General features: G+C 42.2%; 1 protein-coding gene across 1 annotated transcript; it reads left to right on the plus strand.

Annotated features, from left to right (window-relative positions):
• Positions 1 to 7,232: 7,232 nt before the first annotated feature.
• mex3a (mex-3 RNA binding family member A) lies at positions 7,233 to 21,227 on the plus strand. The gene is made up of 2 exons (XM_086038760.1): positions 7,233 to 7,821; positions 12,781 to 21,227. Exons 1-2 carry the CDS (start codon positions 7,317 to 7,319, stop codon positions 13,914 to 13,916), a joined length of 1,641 nt encoding a protein of 546 aa, XP_085894886.1. The 5' UTR covers positions 7,233 to 7,316; the 3' UTR covers positions 13,917 to 21,227.
• Positions 21,228 to 22,041: the final 814 nt, after the last annotated feature.

Genomic DNA, 22,041 nt, shown 5'->3' on the forward strand with positions numbered 1-22,041 from the left:
AATACCATTGCTGCTGCATGGTGCTAATGCACTTTTGTGAGGAGAACAAAACGCTGCAGCCAAATTCAATGGAATAATTCCAAAAAGTGCTGACTGAGCAAAAATAAGCACTCCGGTGTGCTGCCTGCACAGTTGGTTATAGAAAGACTAAATTTTATGTTAAGAATGTTACAACTAATGATATAATCCAAATGTGAAAGTCCTTTTTTCATTTTATTGGTTGTTTGGGTTTTTTTGCACTTGAAATGGGTCCATGTGACAGCAAACATAATTGTGGGGTTAAGCAGCCTCTATGGGGCTCTTCATGGATCCAAAGCAATAAAAAAGTGACATCTTTAGTCTTTTTATAGCACCACGATTCCCACTGCTCAAAGTCTTACTGTTGCACACGTTCCCTAGAAAGAAGAAAAACTATTGATGTTGCACTTTTATTAAAAAAACTCACACTCGTTTAAGATGTTATGTTTTTTTTTTATTACGATATATAATTATAATACATTAGCGTATTTAGTTTATTTTACAGTCATAGATGACTCCCTGTTTTAATGGTGTGTTATTTTATTTTTTTTTGTTGCTGTTTTTATTTTTGTCTAATGAAATATTTTATTGTGTTTGCATTTTTATGACTACTTGTTTTTTACTTATCTGGACAGCACTTTGAAAGCCCTTTGTATATAAATTTACGATTCAATATTATATGGAGAACACTTTTTCTTTTCAATTTTAATGTAATTTTAACTTTGATTGTGACGTTAATTTGAATGTGAACATTAAGGTCACCTAAGATCATCCTAAAGCAAAAAATAAGCAGAAATAATGGTAATTTAATTGAATTTTAATTACATTTTTTAATGTATTATTTAATGTGAAATGAAATTAAAAATTATAGGAGAAATATTCATAATTATTTTGGAATAATAATAATAATAATAATTTTCTAGAATTAGCCATCAGGTATATGTCGTCTCTTTCTGATTTGTTGCATACAAACAGAGTCCGCCAAAAATAATTTTGCTGCCATCCAAAGTGAGCGTGATTTGACATTTTAGTCACACATCTCTTTGTGTGGGTGTACCTAATCAAATGTCCCATGAGTGTATTCCCCCCCACCACGTACAGTAGGTCCGGACTCCTTAACTGTATCTCGTGTTGCCACACACAAAAACAACATCTGCGTGAGGGCTAAGCGACAATAATGTTGCAAAGACTCCGCCGAAAAAAGCTGAAATAGAAGCTTGACGATGACCAAGCGCAGTTCTTTGTTGCAGGGAGCCTGACATCATCGGCCTGTTGAGCACGTGCAGCTTGGTCGGGTGAGTCCCTTTGTGTAGCGTACATCTTTTTACAAGATTTTTTTTATTTAATTATTTTTTTTAAATGACGTTTGCTGGTGGACACTCAAACGGAACACTCGTGGGCTCAGGGACGTGTCTTTGCTTCGCGGCCACTGTCCGCGTGGATGGACGGACGGACAAAGAAAGCCCTCGTGTGTGTGTGTGTGCGTGTGTGTGCGTGCGTGTGTGCAAATGTGGGGGGGCACAGTAACCCAAAGATGCCTTTCATCATCAGAGAGGGGGGAGGAAAGGACAGTGGGGACCACTCTGACGGCCAGATGGTCCCAATCAGTAACATGACCTCACTTGTACTTTCACAAGTATCCTGTAACTCACTCACACACACACACACGCGCACACGCGCCCACACACACACACACACACACACACACACACACATACCCTTTGAGCGTTTATTCCATATCCTTGATATAGATAGACGATTCAGCACACGAGTACAACTAGGGCACACTAATAGAATCTATGAATGTAACGTTTTTCCACCACTAATGTCGCTTTTGGCCTACTAGTATGCAATTAAAACTCACTATGAAACTATGCACTACTAGGTCCAACTAGTTAATGCCTGTCACACACTAATAGCCTGCTAGCACACTGTCCTCACTAGCAACTTTTGGTATACTAGTGTAGAACGTCTTCCTAGTTATGATTTTTGCACTACTAGTGTTACTTTTGGCCTAGCAGTATGCTAATAGCGATAAGCATAACCATACACGTAATCAACTGTGCTGCACTCGTTGCAACTCACTGCTGGTGTTGGCCAGTTTGGCAGACTGGTCTCCATGAAGTCAGGCGGGCGTGAGAGGGCGACAATTTGGTGGCAGAAAGTCAATCCAAACCTTACGCCTGCTCAGACCACGTTTAACAGCAATACAGAGTAGATAGCTGGTCTAATGTAATATTTATTTTATGAATATGTGGACAGTGGGCATCAACGACTCTGAATCATTGTATTGTATTTTCAAAAATCATTTCGGGGGTGGACAAGACTTAAGCGCGCTCCATTTAAGGTGAATGGAAGGAATCACTTTGATTGGTCCTGATTGAAGTCAGCTGTGACCACTCCCACAGCAGCGCAGACCTCCCTCTTTCCCCCTGCCTGCACTCATCTGAGGTATGCCACAAGCTGCGCGGTTAAGTCTTACTAGTGTGCCAAAGTTGGCCTGGTAATGTGCAGAAATGACCCACAGTGAGTGGAGGTGAGGACAAAGCGTACTACTAGCACATGGACCTTAAGCGGGGCGTCAAGGATGTCGGTAAAAAAATGATCCAATGGCTTTCTGTAGTTATACTAGTATGACAAAAGTGGCACTAGCAGTGGAAGAAAAAATCTTACTAGTACGACACAGTCGTTGTAGTCAAGGCAGAAACCTGATCATGGATCTCCGTATTGATCGGGTCTCTCCTATCCCAGTGGACGCCCCCCCTCTCCCTTCCTTCTAATAGAGTCACGCGACCTCTCAAACGACACGTCACCCACCGCCCAATCCCAGAGTTTGAGGATTGCGGGTAGAATGGTGGGATTCTCTCCCCTTCCGCCCGCTGCAACTGCATGCATCACGCCATTCTGCGTTCCTTCTGCTGCTGTTTTTTTTTTTTTTTTTTTTGAGGAGCGGGGGTTACAAGGAGGGGCCTTTAATCCCGGCCTCACGCCAACACACGCACACATGCCTTCTAGGAGAAGCCTTTCCCCGATTGGCTCCGCCCACTTGGCCCCCGTCTAGACTGTGATTATACACCTGCTCCATATTTACACGTTTTCTTTTCTTGTCACAATGCAATCTCAGTGGAACTTCCGCTTATAATCTTCATTTCGGAGTTGGCTGCCATTTAGTTAGAGTCCCTGTTCGACATTGCCATTTTTTCTGCCTCAGGTTGCTGCTAGCTAAACCATTGTAGCTTGTTTTGTTTTCAATTCCACTCGTGGCCCAAATGGGTAAAAAAAAAAGGCACTTAAATGTTGTTTTAATTAAAGTAAAAGAATGGGGGGTTTTTTTACCATTCATTTTCACGGCGGCATCATGTGGGGTTCACTAAACTATTCATCGATTTGTTGTGGCGATGGGCCTGGGGGTTCGGTCCAAAGGCGGTTCGTGGACCAGCCGTTTGGGAAGTACACACATTTTCCTGAAATTCCCGATGGCCACCACGCCCTGGCGCCAACACTATAACAAGGTTAACAAAAACACTTTAATATGGTCACTATGGTCACGCTTAAACATGCAACGGACCCCGCAGAACAGTTATAAAGTGCATGAATGATACGAACAACACAAAAAGTGGGGTATAGTAAACTTAAAGACACATTTTCATGTAAGTAGCAGCGTCCTCCTGAAATGCACTAACATAAGACACCAAAGAACAAATATAAAGCGCATGAAAATACTGTAGATAAGTAACCATAACGCTAAATCAAGACCTGCTCGCCGGAAGTACTGTACGTTTTTTATTCCTTCGTCTGTGCGGTGTGTTGTGTGTTGGAGGAGGGAAACATCTAAAACATGCAGGATAGTGGCGCTTGAGGACCGGAGTTTGACACTTGTGTCTTAGGGTAAGTAATATCGGTCATATTTATAAATAAATAAATAATTCTGAGTTGGTGGCCATTTACTGCCATCTAGTTAGAGTTTCACTACAGCCGTGTTTTTTTTTTTTTTTTCTCCCATTGTAGCTTGTTACACATGCCCCCTACAACCTGTTTTGATTCATTTTTACTTGAATTGTAGTGGACCAGAGGGGTAAAAGAAAGGAAGGTATTCAAATGTTTTTGCTGGTGAAAATTTTTTTGGGGATAAACTGTCGGTCAAGTATAAAAAGACGTTGCCCTCTAGCTATTTCAACTTCTCTAAGCCAAAGCCAAAGAAAAATGTGGAAAGCCATAAAAATAAGTAAACACTTGTTGTGTGAAGCTGTAGATGAGAGAGGAGCAAACATCGAAGTTTTCAACGACCGGTATGAGGGTACCGGGATGCTATGGCCGAGATATTGACATTTTCTTTGCCGAATGGAGTCAGGCAGCTCCACATTGGGGCAAAGCTCCTCACGGTTGTAGCGTTGTAGACAAGCGGTGAAAGTCCAGTAACGCCGATATTCTCCGTCATATAAAATACCTTGGCCAAAAGGCTGCAAATGTCCCAGCGTGACAAGGGAGGAAGTAACGGAGCTGTTGTAACAGGCTCCAAAAATCTCTCTGCCAAATAGTATCATGGCCAGAAATGCTGACACAGTCCAAAACTGGTTAGCACAACGCACAATGAACATTAAATGACAAAAAAGGGTTGAAAAGTAGAAATTGAGGATAAAACTAGCAGAGCTGTTCTAATGGGCCACCAACTCACAGGAGCCTCTTTCGCCATTCGATCTTTAAGTCTTTAATTGTGTTTTGACAAGTTTCTTGAAGTACAGTGGACCAAAATGGTAGAAAGGTGTGGGTATTTATATTTTAAGTTAACATTATACATTTATGGTATTTCTTTTTAAAGCATTACAAATAACAACATGTTGTGTGCAATGGCAGTTCTTAAGTTTTGTGCAGATTTTTTAAAGGGATGTTTTTCCTAAGGATTTGGGTGACTTTTAGGTGCCTGATTTTTTTTCCCCCCCGTCAAGAGTCAACTGGAAGCATGTATGTGTTTGTGTTTCTCTTTTGAAGGTAAAAGCTCCACAAGTGTAAATCATTTCCATAGTACAGTATTCCAAAGAATAAAATAAGTGATTAAAAAAGTTAAAAAGAAAAACGTTTAAAAACAAACATTAAAATATATTTTTTTGTAAAAAGTATGAAATGTTTAAGCTTACAAAAAATCATATTTTTTAACACACAAGCACTGTTTTAACTTTATTTGTTGTGTGTAGCCTGCCAAAAATGTTTTTAAAATCCTAAAATCTCATTTGTGATGACAATGCTGAAATATGCGCCTTTTTTTCTGTATATTTTTTGCTAAAATTCAGATGACTTTCCAAATTTTATACGTCAGGTGATTGTTTTTTGTCTTCCCCTCAATGGTCATCTGGAAGCTTGTGTGTTTGGCTGCAAAACTTCGAAAGACCATCATCGCGTGGAAAAACCCAAGAGAATTGTCAAGTGAAAATTACTGCGTGTGCAAAAAAATAAAAATAAAAAATAAAATCCTCCAGATGAAATTCAGCTCCCAATGTGGAAACGCGGCATCACACATTGCCGCCCTGGAGAATTGTTCACCATCCTTCTTCTTCCTTTTCTTTTTTTCTTTCTTTTTTTTGGAACAGCATGCTGCGCTGAGAGCGAGAGGAAAACCTTTTTTATTTAACGCGCGTGGAGATGGAAAACATTTTAGGGAAGAGGAGGAGGAGGATGAAGAGGGAGGGAGCAAGGCTTGTGAGAGTGTCATATTGCTCATGCAGAGTTTGCCTTGTCATTCACATCCTTGTGCACACACATGGCCAACCTTGACTTTAACTCTGAGGAATAAAACAAAAAGGTGGGGGACAAAAAAAAGCACGTGCAGCTACTTTTTCTAGAAAAAACTGTACGTGCAAAGGCTTTTGTGTGTGTCCGTGTAAGGGGGATTGGGGGGTCTTTTGTGTGCTCCCACCAACATGCCGTCAGGCGTGGCTTGTGTGCGAGGACATCTTGTTGGGGAGTCTGAAGCAACGGGTGCGCTTCTTTTGTTCACCGGCACGGCTGCTGTTTCTACTGCTGCAAAGCGCGTTTTTTTTTTCTAGGGAACTGGATGTACGGATGGCCGTATACGACCCCCTACTCGCCCCCGCCTCCTACATAGGGTCTGCAGTCTGCCAACTCCCTTCCCCCCTAGTATATATTATATAAATATATATACAGACGCCACCACCCCCACGCCCCCTCCTCAACCCCTCCCCCTCCTCTTGTGCCAGACACCAGTCTATACATAACATCCTCATGCAGAGACGACAACGTGGTGCCGCAAAGCGTGGCTACATGAGGTGGGCGTACCCCCCCCCCCCCACACATCTCCTCAACAAACCCACCATCCATCCTCACTAATTATTACTATTAAGAAAAATAATAGTACAAACGTGAGGACTAAAGTTGACGTCATCCTTTCCCGTGAGCATGGAAGCTGATTCTCTAATTCTTTTATTTTAAAAAGTGGATTTGCCAAAACTATATTACTCGAATATTCATCCTCACTAATTTATTTATTTATTTATCTATTTATATTGTAAGAGGGAAAAAAGTCCAAATATGAGGGGTACTTAAATGGACATCAGAAGCTGATTCCCGATTTTTCTATACAACAACAAAAACAACAAAGAAGGTAAAGACTATCCAAATAATAACACATGGTTGTTTTGGGCCTATACCCCAAATTCACCCTCACTAAGTATTGCTTTTATTAAATTAAATTAAATTAAATTAAAATAATAGTCCGAAAATGACGTCAGTCTTTCCCAAGCACCTGAATTCTCTTGTTCCAGAGAACAAAAATGCTGATTATCCATATAATAATACAGTGCATCACATGGTTCTTCTGAAGCATGAGGATGAGGAGGGGAGCGGCTTGGAGGAGCCAGACTGGGTGGAGCGTCGCGCAGCCCCCCCCCCCCCCCCCCCCCCCCCCCCCATCCACCCATCCACCCATCCACCCAGGCCCCCCAGCCACGGGCAAGTCCAGCCCGGGAAGAGCGTGCAGACGCCGGCCTTGTTCTCCTCGCGTGTCCCGTCCGCCCCTGGAGCTCCTCGGCGAGCGTACTGGAAGTACTGTAGTAGTGTGGGGGTCCAGGAGGCGAGGAGGGAAAGGGGGGGGGGGGGGCGGGGAGGGGGAGTAAGAAAGGGAGGGAGTGAGGGTCGGCTGGGTGGCTGGTGGGTCGGTCCATGGGAGGGACTAGCGCAGAAAAAGAGGAGGGGGGGCCGGTGGAAGGAGGCGGCTGCGAGGAGGCTGTTTCTCTCTCCAGTCTCTTCCCCGTCGTCTTTGTCTCGCGCCACTCTTTTGTTTAGCCATGCCGAGCCTGCTGGTGCTCGCTGGGATCATGGAGAAAAACGGGGGCTACGGCGCCGATCTGGCCGGCTCCGGCTTCGGGGGCGAGGCGGGTCTGCTGGGGCCCCCCGACGACGACGAGGACGACTCCCGCGCCCTGAGGGTCGCGCTCGGCCAGCTGTCGCTCCTGGGGCTCGGCGAGGGCGAGGACGGTGGAGGAGGAGGAGGAGGTGGAGGTGGAGGAGGTGGTGGAGGTAGTGTTGTTATCGGCGGCGGTGGAGCTCCGACGAGCGGAGTGCAAGACCGGAGCAACAACAACAACAACCACCACAATAGTGGAGGAGGAGGAATTGGGGGAATCGGTGGAATCGGAGGCGGAGGGGACGCGTCGATCCTCCAAGGCAAGAGCAAGTTATGCGCCCTGTACGAGAGCTCGTCCGGGGAGCCCAAAGGACGCGGCTGCAACATCACCGAATGCGTCCCGGTGCCCAGCTCCGAGCATGTGGCCGAGATAGTGGGCAGGCAAGGTAAATCCCCCCCGTGAAAAAAAAAAATCAAAAAGAAGCATGCTTTCCTTGCAAACTTTTCTTGTTCCGATGTTACCTTTAACAAAGAAAAGGGAGTGGTGGTGGTGTTTTTTTTTGGTACCCCCCTCCCCTTATTCCTCCTTTTCCATGAGGCATCAGCCTCCCACTTTTCCTGCCTCACAAGTTCCATCATCACCCAGGATCTTTTTTTTTTTTTTTTTTTTTTTTTTTTTTTTGGTCATGATTTGATAATTTGATCTGATTCCCTTGTTTAAGCACTGGTGTAGTGATGCCCCGAATCTGGTGCATGATTCCACAATCCAACGCCATCAATGTCACCAGAGCGTTGGCTTCCTTTGTCGTCTGGGACGCGCCAGACTGTTCAAAAGGCAACGTGCTGTTGTGAGGAGGGCGGTGGGGAGAGAGGGTGGGTGGCTGAGTGGGTGAAGGTTGGGGGTGGTGTGGGGTGAGGGCTGGTAGTGTAGAGAAAGGAGGTCTGGCTTCCACCAGGTTCTGGCGGGGATGATGTTTTGGATATTTTGGGGGGGGCTTGCCTATATGGCCCACTGACACATTTGAACAAAAGAAACAAGCCAGCCAGTCACTTAGCCAGGGTAGACATGGCATATTATTGCTATTTTCCATGAGAATTTGAGTTTACAGAACTAATTGTCCTTTATTTTGTCCCCCAACTTAAAGATATAAGTAAAACAACTCAGCAAATTGTTTTGGAGCGAACAACTTGCTTGCTCTGTTGTGCTATTTTTGCCATAAATGTCAGTAGTTAATGTTTTCAAGATGAAACTTAAATTTCTGTTTTAGCCCCCCAAAAAATACAAGTTGTGGTTTTTACAGTGTGGTGTTTGAATTTTCAGGGATGCCACAATGACCAGGAGTCATTTCATTAAGTACAGTGGCCCAAAACGTACCAAGATTTGTTTAGTAAAACAATTAAAATGGCAGTTTTGAAGTTTTGTGCAATTTCAGACTGTCTGCAAATTGTACGATATTTAGGCTAATGAATGCCCCAAACAAACCTAATGTGCCTTGTTATATAGACCTCACGAGGACAACTTTTGACTAATTTCTTTAAGTATGGTAGCACAAAAAAATGTCTACAACTTATTTTAACACACCCTTTTTACACTTTTACATGCTATTCCAAAAGGTGGGATAAAAAAACAAAGGCGAGAATGTTGGTTTCTCATTTGTACGTTTACACGGTTTATTTTTAAGGATGCCACAATGACCAGGGCTTCATTTCAGCGAATGGAGGGACACAGACCACAAAAAATCTTGGGACCTCTTTAGACTAATTTCTTTAAGTACAGTGGCCCAAAAGGGCCAACAGGTGTGGTGAATGTATTATTATTTTTTTAAACATTACAAATCTGGTCTTGTCGGTGATTGAATGTGAAAGTTTTCTACAATTTGGGGAGGAATATCTCTCCTTAGAATTTTGGCGGCCTTGCACAAAATTTTAGCGAACTGACTTCCTTTAACTAACCCCATCGGAGCTCAACTTCCAAAAGCTGATGTTGGGTTCTTCTTAAGCAAACTAGTCTCGATTCAACAGCGCCTCTGCTGGTCACGGCCTAGAAGTGCACAATGCCATTCATCAATAATTAAGTTGGGACAATCAACACCCAGAAAACAGACTTCTTTTGTGAAAAAACAAAATCCATATTAGCAAGTAACTCAACGGCAAAGTAGCACTACACATTTTATGGGACCTTTTTAACCCTTATGATTCACCATACTTCAAGAGATTAGTTAAAGAAGCCTCAATTGTGTTTTTTGGGCATCCTTCTGTTGATTTAACTAAATGCCATGTGGCTATGAAACTCAATATCTTTTTTTTTTACCACCCTTTTGGGATTCTCCATACATCAAGCAATTAGTCAAAAAAAGTCTGAGTGATTTTGGCATCCCCCAAACAACAAAAATGCAGTAAAATTCGGCAACCAACCGAAGTTATTAGGATAATTGTACTGTACTTTGTTAAATGAGTCAAAATAAGTCACACGGGTGCCTCCCTCTATCCATTCGGATCCAACGACAATCTTAGTAAAAAGTATTGCTAAAAAGGATTCCAGCTGTCACCTCACACAAGAAGTTGGCACATGGTGCTCTTTCGCGTCGTATAATTTGGAAATCAAACAGAATTGTACAACGCAATAGAGCACCATATGCTAACATCTTTTGTATTATGGTGGTCAGGGTCATGTCGAGGAATATTAATTTCCAGAGAATGTTTGGTTTAGAATGGGTAATGTTTTTTAATGTGACTGAACTGTACAGTCAACTACAGCATATAAAAATCCCGATACAGCAGTAAGACAACTAGGGAATTAGTGAATGATTACCATAATAGCCAAAGATCATTACAATCAAAACAATAATGACAGAGCTGTTGTCGATTTTTTTGCTGCTAAATGTGTATTTACAAAATGCGATACATGTGTTTCTTTATATTGCCAACTAGTGGCCGGGCATGCGCGTTTCAACATGTTCAGTCATTTTTAACATGAAAAATACAAATCACGCAATTGATTGTCGCAACTAAAACAATAAGGGTGGAACATACATTTTTACTTATAACATTTACGAAGTTATTTAAAAAATTGTAAATAAAGTTAAGGCAAACAAAGTGTCAATGTGCATGGCCATCTACTGGTCTGGCATGCATATTACAGCATTTTCAGTTATTATTGTCCTCATCACGCAAATAAATTTCCAGAAAACGTCTCAGTTATTTACGTTTGGAAATATTGTTTTCGTCAATTATGCTAAAATGGATTATCCAGCCACTCTATATTTATATTGCTCTATTAAGAGACAACCTTCGAAGTTGTAAATTCCTTATTTAAACCCATTCATTCAAATACATTCTTGTAACTCCCATGGATAATTTCCCAAGTCAAAACTTAAAATTGAGCAACCTACTTTTTACTAGTATGTTGTTGTCAACGTAAGAATCACCTAGCAGGGCATACTTCCCACTTGCATCATTTGGAACGGTCCCATGGTTGCATCTCGGGCAACTGTAAATTCTTGTTGTGTGTTTGATTAATCTCTGCCCCTGTAATTGTCTAATTGGGACACTAATTTTGTACTGATTAAAAGGCGGCGCGCAGGAATGTGTTGCTCCGTGATCCTCTGCGACACCGCCGCGTCTATTAGCCTCGTTAAACCACCAGCGCGGCCGGCAGGGCTGCCTCCACGGGTGTTTGCAGATGTCGGGTTAAGAACGAAAAAAAAACGAACAAATACCCAAAGCGTCCCATCCCTTCTGGCGTATAAAAAGATCTGCTGATTCGTGCACAGGTCCCTTTAAGAAAGGCCTCACTGACTGGTCAATAAACGGGGCGCTGGCTCCCTCTGTTTCTCAATGGCCGGCTAAGTGGATGCATGAAAACATCCGTCCGGCCTCACCACAGCTTCAAAAAATAGGTGTGAATCCTCAAAAGAAGGAGCGAACGTAGAGTAACAATTGGGCCCAAAAAGCAAGCAGCGAATGGCCCGGTCACAAGTTCAAGGAGAGGTCAAAACTTCGAAGGATGACCATGATTCTGCAAATAGATCTGCGGTGGTTCCTCAGGACCATCACATCAGTAGTTAAGGAAGCGTTTGCTTTGGAGGTGCACAAATAAACACGGCAGCTCTCAATAATCATACCTCAAAGGGTTTGACCTGACAATCATAAAGTTAGCTTGTTTGCTGTCAGTAAAAGTACAAAAAAAAATAATCTAATGTGTATGCTGTTCAGGGTAACCTAGAGTCTATTCTGGATGACTTCGGTGTGACTAGCACAGAAGGGTACGGGGTACTGTTTATCGCCGGGGATATGTTCCAGACTCACCCACAATTGGTGAAAATTCACAATATAGAGAGACCATGTTAAATAATAACAATAATATAGTTCTACCCCTCCCACATGGGTTAAAACACATTTTAGAAGACAATTGAACTTATTAAAAGACAATTTTAAAACGTATTCCTGAGTGCCTGTTGGAAGACGATCATAGAGCACATCACAGAGGAAAAGACTAAATAAAAGGCAATGCCTTTTTTGTTCATCATTTCCAAGTAAAGTTTACTGTAAAATTGCTAGAAAACAAATCAAACGTATATTCAAAGACCAAAAAGTTCAACCAAACCATGTGATTTCATCTAACGAAAGAAATCTAGCTTAAAGCTAACATAGAATGTAAAACGCCATACAGAGGCTAATGGAAATGAGCAAAAAACAGGGCTCCAGCGACAAAAAGGCACCCCAAACTCATAAATTCAGTAAACATCACCATCGATTTCTACTTAACTCTCAGGCCTTGTTGAATTTTATTGTCTTTGTTCACATCCAAGGGATGGAATTTTGTTTTTAGATTTTTTGTTTTGTTTTGTGACAACTGCCTACATTAATATTATAAACGATAAATATACCACAAACTATGATCCCCAAATACTTGGGAAGAGGCTCATAGGAATTCAAATGCTAACAAACATACTTCAGACCAGTAGTCAAGGTGCGGTACAACTAGTGGTAAGTGTGCTCCCTCTAGTGGTACGTAAAAGAATCACTGAATTAAAAACATGAAATACAATCAAAGATATTTGAGTAAAGGTTGCACCTGTGCAACAACCTAATCGTTAAGTATAGTTCAGTTGTATTTAACGTTGGTAAGGTAAATGTCCTTTTAGGACTAAAAACTGAGCTTCTATTTTTTCCACTGTATTTTTATTTCGGCAGTTATGGTGGTACTTGGAGAGCAAAATATTTTTTGAGGTGGAACTTGGTTTCAAAGGTTTGAGAACCACTGGCTTTAGACCGTATTTTGGCTGTACAGTCAACTACAGTATATACAAATCCCGATACAGCAGCAAGACAACAAGGGACTGACCTGGATGAATGAGAATATCCACAAGCAGTTTTTAAAGTGTTTGTCGGTGTGTCTGCAGGTTGTAAGATAAAAGCCTTGCGGGCCAAGACCAACACCTACATCAAGACCCCCGTGCGAGGCGAGGAGCCTGTGTTCCTGATCACCGGCCGCAAGGAGGACGTGGCCCTGGCCCGCCGCGAGATCATCTCGGCCGCCGAGCACTTCTCCATGCTCAGGGCGTCGCGCAACAAGCTGGGCGTGTCTTTCAGCGGCTCCCCGCCCACCCCGCTGCCGGGCCAGACCACCATCCAGGTGAGGGTGCCGTACCGAGTGGTGGGGCTGGTGGTGGGCCCCAAAGGCTCCACCATCAAGCGCATCCAGCAGCAGACCTGCACGTACATCGTCACCCCCAGCCGGGACCGGGACCCCGTCTTCGAGATCACGGGCTCGCCCAGCAACGCCGAGCGAGCCCGCGAGGAGATCGAGGCGCACATCGCCTTCCGGACGGGAGGCCTGCATGACCACAACAACGAGAACGACTGCCTGGGCCCCAACGGCGGCAGCAGTCCGGCGGGGAGCAGCGGGAGCGGCGGCGGCGGCCTGGAGAGTCGACTCCAGCAAGTGTGGGGGCTCCAGGGGGGCCAGCGGAAACCTCTGACCAGCAGCTACCGCCAGAACTTCTCCGACGCCCTCGGCGGAGGAGGGGGCGGCGAGGGTGTGGGGATCTACAATAAGGGAAACTTCTCCGGCTCCGGAGAGAAGCCTTGCTCCTTCTTCGGCTCGGAGGGCACCCAGAGTTGGGGTGACCCCGACTACCCCAAGCAGATGGCTTTCTATGCCCAGCAGCGATCCAAGAGCTTCGGAGGGCTCCCGCTGCCCCTCACTAGACTCTCGCCGGGGCTCCCGGAGCCGCCGGCCAACTCGTCCGTCGGCGGCATGGTGTCGGGGTCGCCCCACGCGCAGGCTCGCCGCGCCCACAGCGAGCCCACCTCGGCGGGAGAGGGCGGATTCGCCGGGCGGCTCCCCGTGCCGGACTCGCCGCCGGCCGTGCGGGACTGCATGACCTGCTTTGAGAGCAAAGTGACGGCCGCCCTGGTGCCCTGCGGCCACAACCTCTTCTGCATGGAATGCGCCATCCGAATCTGTGAGCTCAACCACCCCGAGTGTCCCGTGTGCCACACGCAGGTCTCGCAGGCCATCCGAATATTCTCCTAAGGAACCGCGTCCCTTTTCAGCTCGTTTTTTTCTTTTGTTTTTGGTTTTTTTTTTTTTTGGTCTCTCGTTTGTCGGTCGGCTAATTAGTTGCTCTTATTACGGTTGTTATTATTATTCTTATTCCTATTATTGCGATACATTTTTCATTTTTCAGAAAAATTTTAAAACAATCAAGCAGCTATTTTAGAAGGCACTGCTTGCTTTACTAAAAAGTATAAGAAATATTTTTCAGTTTTTCTTTTATATACATATATATGCATATATATTTTATAAAAGTTTTGTTTATAAGAGAAGTATAGTACCTTTTCAGGTTTAGATTTTTTTTTTTCTGGTTTTTGTTTTTTACGATGGGACTGCTGCTGTTATTCCTAAACGCAGAATCACAGTGTAGGCCGACATAATGTGAATATTTTATTATTATTACAAGTTTTTTTTTTTTTTTTTTGTATTATCACATTATCATGAAGTGTGTTTATATGGAAGGAGGATGGTTCAATTCACACCGCACCATACAATCATCTCGGGTCTAAAAGAGGGTTGTCAATCACACTTTTTGATGGTAAATGAATCCTTTTATTATGCTTTGACAATAGAAAATGTGAATGGATTTTAGTCAAAGCACTTCTTCCAGTTATACTCTTGATTTTGCTTTATTGGGGAGGGACATTACATTATTATTCGCCATTTTATCGGTGCCATTGTTCGGACCACCGGCTCCCAAAATGAGCGAATCACATTGGGGGGGGGGGGGGGGGCATTGATTGTGCAAGGCTTGCTGTGATCTGCTGAAAAGATTCAGTGATGCCCGCCTTCCCCTCGTAGCTTAAAGGACTGATTTCACTCGCCCAGGACCGCCCCCCACCAGCCCCCCACCCAGAAAACGACATTGAAATAGGACCAGTTGGCCTTTACGAACACCCCTCCAAGTCACTGTCTTTTTATTCTCACTATTATATTCGTTGCTAGACAATGTGAGCCAACATCATGCAAATAAGACGAAATTTTTTGTGGGGGATCGGGCGTCTGGCTGGAGCAGGTGTGTGGATATCTCGACTAGTCCCCCCCCCCCCCCCCAGTTTTCTCTCCCTTCAATGCCTCCCTCCACATGTTCCCCTTATTTGGGCGGCTTACAGTGTGACCGTCTCTTGGATTGAGGAGCGTTATTGTCTGTGAGCGCTCGGACAGCGTGGCCTGGCGGGCGTTCTTTTGATAATTAGGCAAATGGGCCGGTCCAGGTGCGGACCGGAGGGGAGAATTCAAGCCCCCGCTGCCCCCTAATCGGTCTTTTGCAACCCCCCCCTCCTCCCCAATATACAAGATTTGAAAGCCACACCATGTGGCCATGTTGAAAAAAAATGGCCCTATCACGAGGTGTAGCGTGACCCCCGAGCCTAGCCCCCTTATTATACCCCTCCGCCCCCCTTGCTCTCTCTCTCTCTCGCACACACGCACACAACAACTGTGAAATTCAAAACAGGGTTTACGTGACAGATCCAAAAAGGCCTACCCGCCAACCCCTCCCTGGCTACTGTAAGGTACATCCAGCAGCTGCCCCTTCACCATGGACACTGAGGCCCCAGCCAATAGGAGACCCTTGTCCCCCTCCGCCAGCCTCACTTCTCCCCGCCCTAGCTTGAATGAAATCAGACAATTGTAATTGACAGGAAAGCGGTGGAAACGCCCCATTTAACCAGCACTCACTCTGAATCAAATTATGCTCAGGCAAAGCTCGGGGGGGGAGGGGTGGACAAACGGGTTAGGGTAAGGAGGTGGGGGCTTAAGCTGTTGAATTAAAGGGGAGGGAGGGTGGCTTGTCGGGTAAGGGAGGCCACGGTTGAGTCCATATTATGCCGAATGATACTATCCCTATTACATGTATATGGAAAGGGCTATATCGATAGCCACAATGCATCATGATATTTACAGCACAATAATGACGCTAATTAAAAATAAAACTTCCAACTTTTGCTGTCAAAGCATTGCCGGAAGAATTCACTGTCAATGTCCAATCAGATTACTCGCCTGTCATGCTGCTTTCAGACATACAGGGGCATATTTACGTGGGTGGCTGTAGTACTTCGATGAGTAAAATATAAAGTATCGATAACTGATGATCGGAGTATCCATACTGCATAATGGAGCAAATGTATCAATACATGATCCTATCCCAAGAGAACATGTATCGCCTCGGCTCGAGGCGTCAAACTGGTTTAAAGGTATTGGGTATCGATACCCACCGTTGTATCCACACTAAGATGATGAAACGTATTGCAATATCACTTCATCTTGAGGCTTCAAACTGTTTTAAAGGTATCAAGTATCAATACTCGGATAGTGATTCTCTGTATCGCGATATCGATACTAGAGAACATGTATCGCCTCAGTTTGAGCATTTAAACGGTTTTCAATTCTGTTTTTAAGGTAGCAGGTGTGAATACCTATTGTTAGTCTATTGATAAAATCATAATGATGTGGTGTATCATGATATCGATATTTTCTCCCGCCCCTAGAGAAGACGTCTGGCCTGTTTTAAATTGTTTCCCCAGCCAAATCCTTCCCTCAACAGAGCCACCCCCCCCCCCCCCCCCCAAGCCCCCTTGGCCTCCTCTTAAGAGCCAAACACAAAGCAAAGCATGTGGAATACTTACAAAATAAAGAAACTTACATTCTATGACAAGATAGTAGAAATAAAGAGTATCATTCTATACATAAATTGCACAGCACAGTCAAAAGAAAATCTTAGTATTTTTGTTTTATGCCTTAATGTTACTTTTTTTTTTTTTATTCCAATAATGCCATTTAGGCTGACGCGTTGGCCTTCCATTGCACCGTCCCCTTACAACAACTTTTCAAAGTTAAAGAATGTGAATCGTACTTGGCTAAGGAGGGGGTTCAGGAAATGACACCCTTAACCCGACTCTTATGTCATGGGTTTATAACATGAAAGAAAAACAAAAGTACTTTTTGGGTTATGATCGGTCACATATTGGCTATGAAATGTTTGTAATGGAGCTAATAATGAAGACTTTTTTTGTTTTTCCATTTCTGACCCTTTTGGCTACATTACATGTCCACAAGTCAAACTGACCCAAGAACATTATTGTTGTTCCTGAGAAACAAACCTAACAGCAGGGTTAAAAACACTTACAAAAACAAATATGAAGAGTAAAGCACCTTATTTACTAAGAGAAAAAGCGCATTTGATGAATACCAAACCGACCACTGATGGTGAAATATTTCCTAGAATCTAAGACATGCACATAAGGATTCCCTATCATTTTGTTTATGTTGTATTTCTTGTTGCTATCACGACGAGAGAGGGCTGCCTCTTTATATAAGAGTATTCAAAGACTCTTTGTAAATAAATAACACATTTATTTGCGCATCGGACGTCCTGCTTCCACAAAGCTTTTGGATTACAACGCCAATTTAGCACAGGAAAAAAAAAAGAAGAGAAAATCTTTTATTATTATTATTATACGTGTTACCCATCACATTTTTGACTTGAATATTTGTCTTTATGAGATAGATCCATACGTTTTAACAAATATTATTTCAAGGGATTAACTTAGTATTTCATCTAAATATATATGAATAATCAGACGCTACTATGATATCCTTTATGAAGCCTCTACTGTATAAATCCGAAATACGTAAAAGTTCCGATGAATTGTATGTGTAATAATAATAATAATAATAATAATAATAATAACCCCTGAATGAAGACAAGTTTCTATGTACATTAAGATGAAGCAATAAACGGTAATTAATATTCTATTCAGACTACTTTTACTATTAGCATATTAGCATTTGGTAGCTCATCGCAGCTCTTTGATTAGTAAAAATAAAAATGAAAAAAAAAAACTTTCAGGATAATTGCTGTGCTCTTCAGGGTCTTTTCTTTGCGTGATATGTTGAATATTTAAGCACTCATTTCAGGATTTCTGAGCGGCAATGAGAAGACGAAAGTGGATGCTAACAATGCTAATGGCACCAATGAGCGTCTTAGCTTTCAGCGTAGCTTCCAAACTTCGCCTCTGCTTTGTATCACGGTCACATGTAGCCAAAGACCAACGTACGACCAGAGCCAACTTAGTAGTGTTATCAATGCGATATTGTACATTGTGAAAGCGAATCTGTGAAACCATATCAGGTTTGGTATGCCCCAAAATTGGTTATGGGTGGGTCCCAATCCCCACAATAGGGGTGACAATTTTCACTGCATGCTAGCAAGGTATCGTACCGCAGAGCTAAGAGTTATCCGCATACAAAACGTTTTATGACCTCAAGGCTTACGTGGGGTTTTCAAAATGGTATACAGTATTGCAGCGTAGTTGAATCGATACACAAAAATAGGATTATTAAGAAATGTACGTAAGTTTCATTTGTGCAGCTCGGGCCGGTATGAAATACTTTGGATCGAGACATGAGCAACTTGAAAGGGGGCGGCGGAAACGACTCGCGGCGACATTCGAGTCGTTAATTTTTCCTTAGTATTATTTTTTACAATATTGTATTATGATTTTTTCTGTTTTAGTCAAAATAGGAATTGTTGATGTTTTTCTTGCTATGAAAATGGACTTATGCATTTATATAGAATCCCTTCGAAGGAGTGATAGGAAATCCTTATTCTCAATGGATGCACTTAAGCAATTGTAACCAACTTTTTACAAAAATCGAGCAAGTAATGCATTTGAATGTATGAAGAAAACACTCAACCTAATGCACTCCTTTTTTTATTACAAGCTTTAAGTTTTTGTTGTTTTTTGGGTGGAGTTTAGGGGAAAGAATTTGTGACGAGTTTTCAATATATTTGAGTTCTTCCGCATACATTTATAGAAAGTAACTTAAAATGACAAAGAAAAAACATCACAGTTTTGTCAAATCTATTTTGCTAACATTGGTTTTTATTTCTTAGAACGCAGAGAGTGGGGGGTAAGGAAAAAAGTCAGTATCTGGATGTTATTTAAGAAAACAAACTTATTTAAAAGACCTTTTGTTTTTTAATTCAAATGACAAGAAGTTAATATATTTCTAAACCAGATGGGGGAAGTCAGTTTCTACGTAAAAAAAAAAAAAAAAAAGAAAAAAAAAGTTTTATTTATGACAGTTATGGACGCCGGCCGACACTCGTGCCGCGCCCACGACAGAATAGACTATTTTTTAAGAATTTGGAGATATTTTAGTCACAGAGCATCAATCTTGTGCCTCGATTATATTATTATTATGACTATTAATTATTATTATTATTATTATTCATGTCCTGCATTAGTAAATCCCCCTTGCCGCTCCCCCCATACACACATATGCCTTCAACTGTAAGCCCATGGTACTGACTTACTGACTGCATTACATTATTTCCTCTGTGATTCAAAATCCAAAATCAAGGTCTAGGTCTTGACTGCATACAACTTTTCATTTTGGACATCTCCAACTCCACTTTTGTTTAGTTTTATTGATTGACAGCGACAGAGCAGCTTGACAAAGGCCGATTTTTAGGCGGGCCCTCGACGGCAAAACTGAGGCCCGGTGGTGTTCAAGAGGGCGCACTGCGTTAGTAGATCTATGTACTGTAACTAGATAGCACACATTACACACAACAGGCTCATTACTGTACTAGTTTGCATGTATGTCGTGTGGTCACTTAGGCTAGATTTTCATAGTTGGGAGCATTTTCGGAGGTCAAAAGGTGGCGAGTTTTGATGACGGTCAGTCCCCATGTCGGATATATGAACAGTGAGACCACTTCCTTCAGTTTTGCTGAAAATAATCACAAATGCTGCTTGTGTATTTGTTAAATATCTGGAAATAATAGCAAATACATCAAAATCAATGTCAATGTGTCAAATGTTTCAGTCTAAGCAGGGGTGTCAAAGTCATTTTGGTCATGGCCAAGTGCCAGTTCTGGATTCCCTCAGAGAGCCGTGTATGATTGAAAATTATATAATCACCTCAGCATATTACCACGTGTACTCAAATTTTCCCTGCTCATGGTTATACATATATATTACTGACTACAAGGTGAATTTGAGATCAGAAGTCATGGAAAAGAGTGACAACCAACTATCAAATATAAACATGATTGTTCAGTTTATGTTAACTCGTTAGTGTGTCTCAATATTGTTTTCTGTGACAGTATAAGCATTGGACCTTCCTAAAGAAAAGATAGTTTGTTTCAAGCTTTTTCTGTTCTCTAGTAATTATCAGAAGAATATGGATTGGCATCACCAAAAACACTGATCTCAAATCCAAAGCAATGCACCGCTGCCATCTACAGGCATCTATTAGTCATTACAGTGGGTTACAAGCTTGAATTTCAAAGACAAGCTGGGAGCTCTTCCATGCCGACCTGTACTTGACATATAAATTTGAGTTGACTTATGGTATATTATAATATGGTATATTTGGTGTAAAGAATACTAGTGTCATTTGTAAAAAGTGAAGGGAAATTGCACATTTTGTACAGATTTTTATGCCAAAATGAAAAGAAATCCATTTAGCAAGAAACATGAAATTGACTCACTTGATTTGCTTTGGAAGGCTACAAAAAAATGACGTCCCTGGCCTTGAGTTTTGCGGTCAACAGTAGACGCAAAGGAATTGGCCTCACTGTTCCAATACTTTTGGGTGACGAGTATACCGTATTTGCATTCACCTCACAACAAATCGACTTGAAGTTCATGTAGTTTATGTATTTATTGGTCAAAACTTGACAAAGTTCCTGCTGCACGTGACGGGACCAGAGGTCAAAGCTCGCAATCTTCCTCCGAAGACGGCCGATGCGGTCGACAGTTTGTCTCTTGGTAGCGTTTTCCAATATTTGCAGCACAAGTAGTGTGTGTGTGTGTGTGTTTCATGCCGGTCTAATAGTGGTGGTAGTGCGTTAGTTTACGGGCCAGCGTCATCCAGCTGGCATTAGTTTCTGGTTTCTCTGTAAACGGTGAAAAGAGGGTCGCCCCACCCCCCACCCCCTCACGCGTGTGTGTGGCGCTCTGTGGCTGACCGTCAACTTTTTTTTTTGATGGATGGGAACAAAAATGACAAAAGAAAAAAATGAAAAATGGAAAAAAAAAATATTTTCACTCTGTTACAGTGTGCCATGCCCTCGACGAGGCATGTGATATTGCAGGTTTATTTCTTATAGCACACGTTTTTTTTGGTGAATTACATCTTTTGGAAGACATTTTTATGATTAATTATTATTATTATTATTAATGTATCTGCTCCATGTTAGTTCTGGTTCTTTGTTATTTTTCCAAGATACAAAATGTATTGTAAATGTTTCTAATAAAAAGAACAAAATGAAAATGATCCCAGTAGTAGAGATGAGTTGTACTTTTGTCATTTTGAGAGTTGCTACAAGAATCTGTAAGGATTTGCTAAAACAAAAGTGGTACATTAGTTAAACAGTTAAAGAAAATAGCAGTGTAACATATTTAACCAACATTTTATACTTCAAACTAAACATGAAAATTCCTAAATATTAAAAAAAATATATATACCGTATTACACATTGAACAACAAGGCCAACAGAAAATATTTTCTTCTTTTAATTCATTTGTTGCCATCCGTTTCCAAAGCAGAATTTCTCATATTGCCAGTCAATTTAGAGCATTTTGACTGATCACTCTTGACCAACCAGAGAAAATGCTTCTATATTTTTGCATTCTTTAGTGACCTGTAGTAGAACCTTTCTGACCCAAAAGCAGAGAAAACAAACTTTTGGGGAAAACAAACATGTCAAGCGGAACAGCGAATTTTAGGCTATTTATTTATTTTTTGCTTTTGTGACACCTCAAACTACAAAACAAAAACCAGATTGAGAAAGGGCTTTCGATGGGAAAATAATTTTCAGTCATATGACTATGAAAAGCGCATAGCTCAACGGTGTGTTGGTAAGAATATATTCCTCAGTGGCAGTAAATGGTTGGATTCCAGTGAACAAATATAAAAGTTCGCAGTAGTGAATGAGCTCATTCAAAAAAAAAAAAAAATCTACTTTCATACCTGGTCAATTTGACCCACGAGATAAGAGCAGCGTTAAAATTAAGTGCATTCCTCGAAGCGATCAAAAGGACAATCAGTCAGTTTAGTGGAAAACGTTAAGTCATCAAATTAGGAGAAG

Source organism: Filicampus tigris, chromosome 8 (assembly GCF_054856515.1).
Source record: "Filicampus tigris isolate MCC_2025a chromosome 8, RoL_Ftig_1.0, whole genome shotgun sequence".
Lineage (NCBI taxonomy): Eukaryota > Metazoa > Chordata > Actinopteri > Syngnathiformes > Syngnathidae > Filicampus > Filicampus tigris.